This window comes from Phalacrocorax carbo, chromosome 7, assembly GCF_963921805.1.
Source record: "Phalacrocorax carbo chromosome 7, bPhaCar2.1, whole genome shotgun sequence".
NCBI lineage: Eukaryota > Metazoa > Chordata > Aves > Suliformes > Phalacrocoracidae > Phalacrocorax > Phalacrocorax carbo.
In genome coordinates this window covers 26,209,088-26,210,424 of record NC_087519.1, presented here as the reverse complement: position 1 = coordinate 26,210,424, position 1,337 = coordinate 26,209,088, and the positions used below count along the sequence as shown (strand labels likewise).

Genomic DNA, 1,337 nt, shown 5'->3' with positions numbered 1-1,337 from the left:
GGTTAGTTGGCGAGGGGTGAGTGTGGGTGTGGTTGGCTGGGGCAGCTCAAGCTGCCGAACGCCCCGTTCTGGTATCCCAAGGTGGAGGCGTAGGGCAGGGTGCTGGTGGCTAAGGTGTGAGGAACCTCAGTCATCTTCTGAATGGCGCTGGAGCTGAACTGGCTGGGGTCAAGTAAGGAGTAAGGTGCTGAGGTGGGGGGCAGGAAAGCCCTGGCCTTCTCCGGGGAGCTCAGCAGAGAGTCAGTGGCCCCCACGGGAAGCCCGGCGGCCTTTAAGGGATCAGTTTCCCCGAGGTAAGGCAAAGGGAAGACATACCTGTCCTTTTTGAGCAGGTTCTTGGGCTTGCGCCGGGGTCTGTATTTGTAGTCGGGATGTTCCTTCATGTGCTGCGCCCGCAGCCCGCTCTTGGCCTCGTCGATGTAAGGGCGCTTCTCCGCCTCGGAGAGCAACTTCCACTCCGGCCCCAGCCGCTTGCTAATCTCCGAGTTGTGCATTTTGGGGTTCTCTGGGCCATCTTGCGCCGCTGGCCGCGGGACCACACCATGAAGGCGTTCATGGGGCGTTTGATGTGGTCGCTGGGCTTGGACATGCTTCGGCCGGGCCTGGCCGGGCCGGGCGGGCGGCTCGGCGGGGCGCTGCGGTGTGGGGCGCGCTGGGGGCGCCGGACGGCGGCGGGAGGAGGAGGAGGGAGGAGGAAGAGGAGGAGGAGGAAGAGGAGGAGGAAAAAGACGAGCCGGAGGAGCGGGCTCAGCTGATCATCACAGGTCCTCCGCCAACGCCGTCCCCCGGCGGGAGCCCTGCCGGGGCGGGGGCGCGGAGCGGTGGCCCCGCGGCTAGGCGGGCGGCGGGCCCGCCGGGCACAGCTGCGGGCCGGCGGTCGGGACGCGGCGCGGAGCGGGGCAGTTCAAAGGCTGGGGGCTGCGGAGCGCAGGCTGACATAGCGGCAGGGCGTTTCACAGCGCGGCCGGCGCCCAATCAGCGCGGAGGGGGACCCGCTTAAAAAGAGGGAGAGAGGAAGGGCGAGAGGAAGAGGAGGGGAGGGGGACAGGAGAGGAGGGAGGAGGAGGAGGAAGAAGAAGAGAGGAGGGGAAAAAGAGGACCCCCCCCATCTCCCGCTTCAAAGGCGCAGAATTAAAAGGAAGGCTTTTTGCTGCACTAATAGCGGCTGCGGGGAAGGCGAGAGAAGCGCGGGGGGGCCCCCATCCTCCCTCCATCCCGCCGGGGTGCGGAGCGGGACGGTTCCGGGGCTCTCCGGGCTCCTGGCCGCCGCCGTCGAGGGCTCTCCTGCGTCCGCTCTCCGCCGTGCGCCGGGCCGTTCTCCCGCTTACAATCCTACT

General features: G+C 67.3%; 1 protein-coding gene across 1 annotated transcript; it reads right to left on the bottom strand.

Moving 5' to 3' along the window:
* Nucleotide 1: 1 nt before the first annotated feature.
* On the bottom strand, nucleotides 2–589 carry SOX14 (SRY-box transcription factor 14; the record flags this gene model as incomplete). The annotated part of the gene is given in 3 exon segments (XM_009500164.2): nucleotides 2–31; nucleotides 33–508; nucleotides 511–589. Coding segments are annotated over 3 exon segments (585 nt in total), but the record flags the coding sequence as incomplete, so codon positions are not given.
* Nucleotides 590–1,337: the final 748 nt, after the last annotated feature.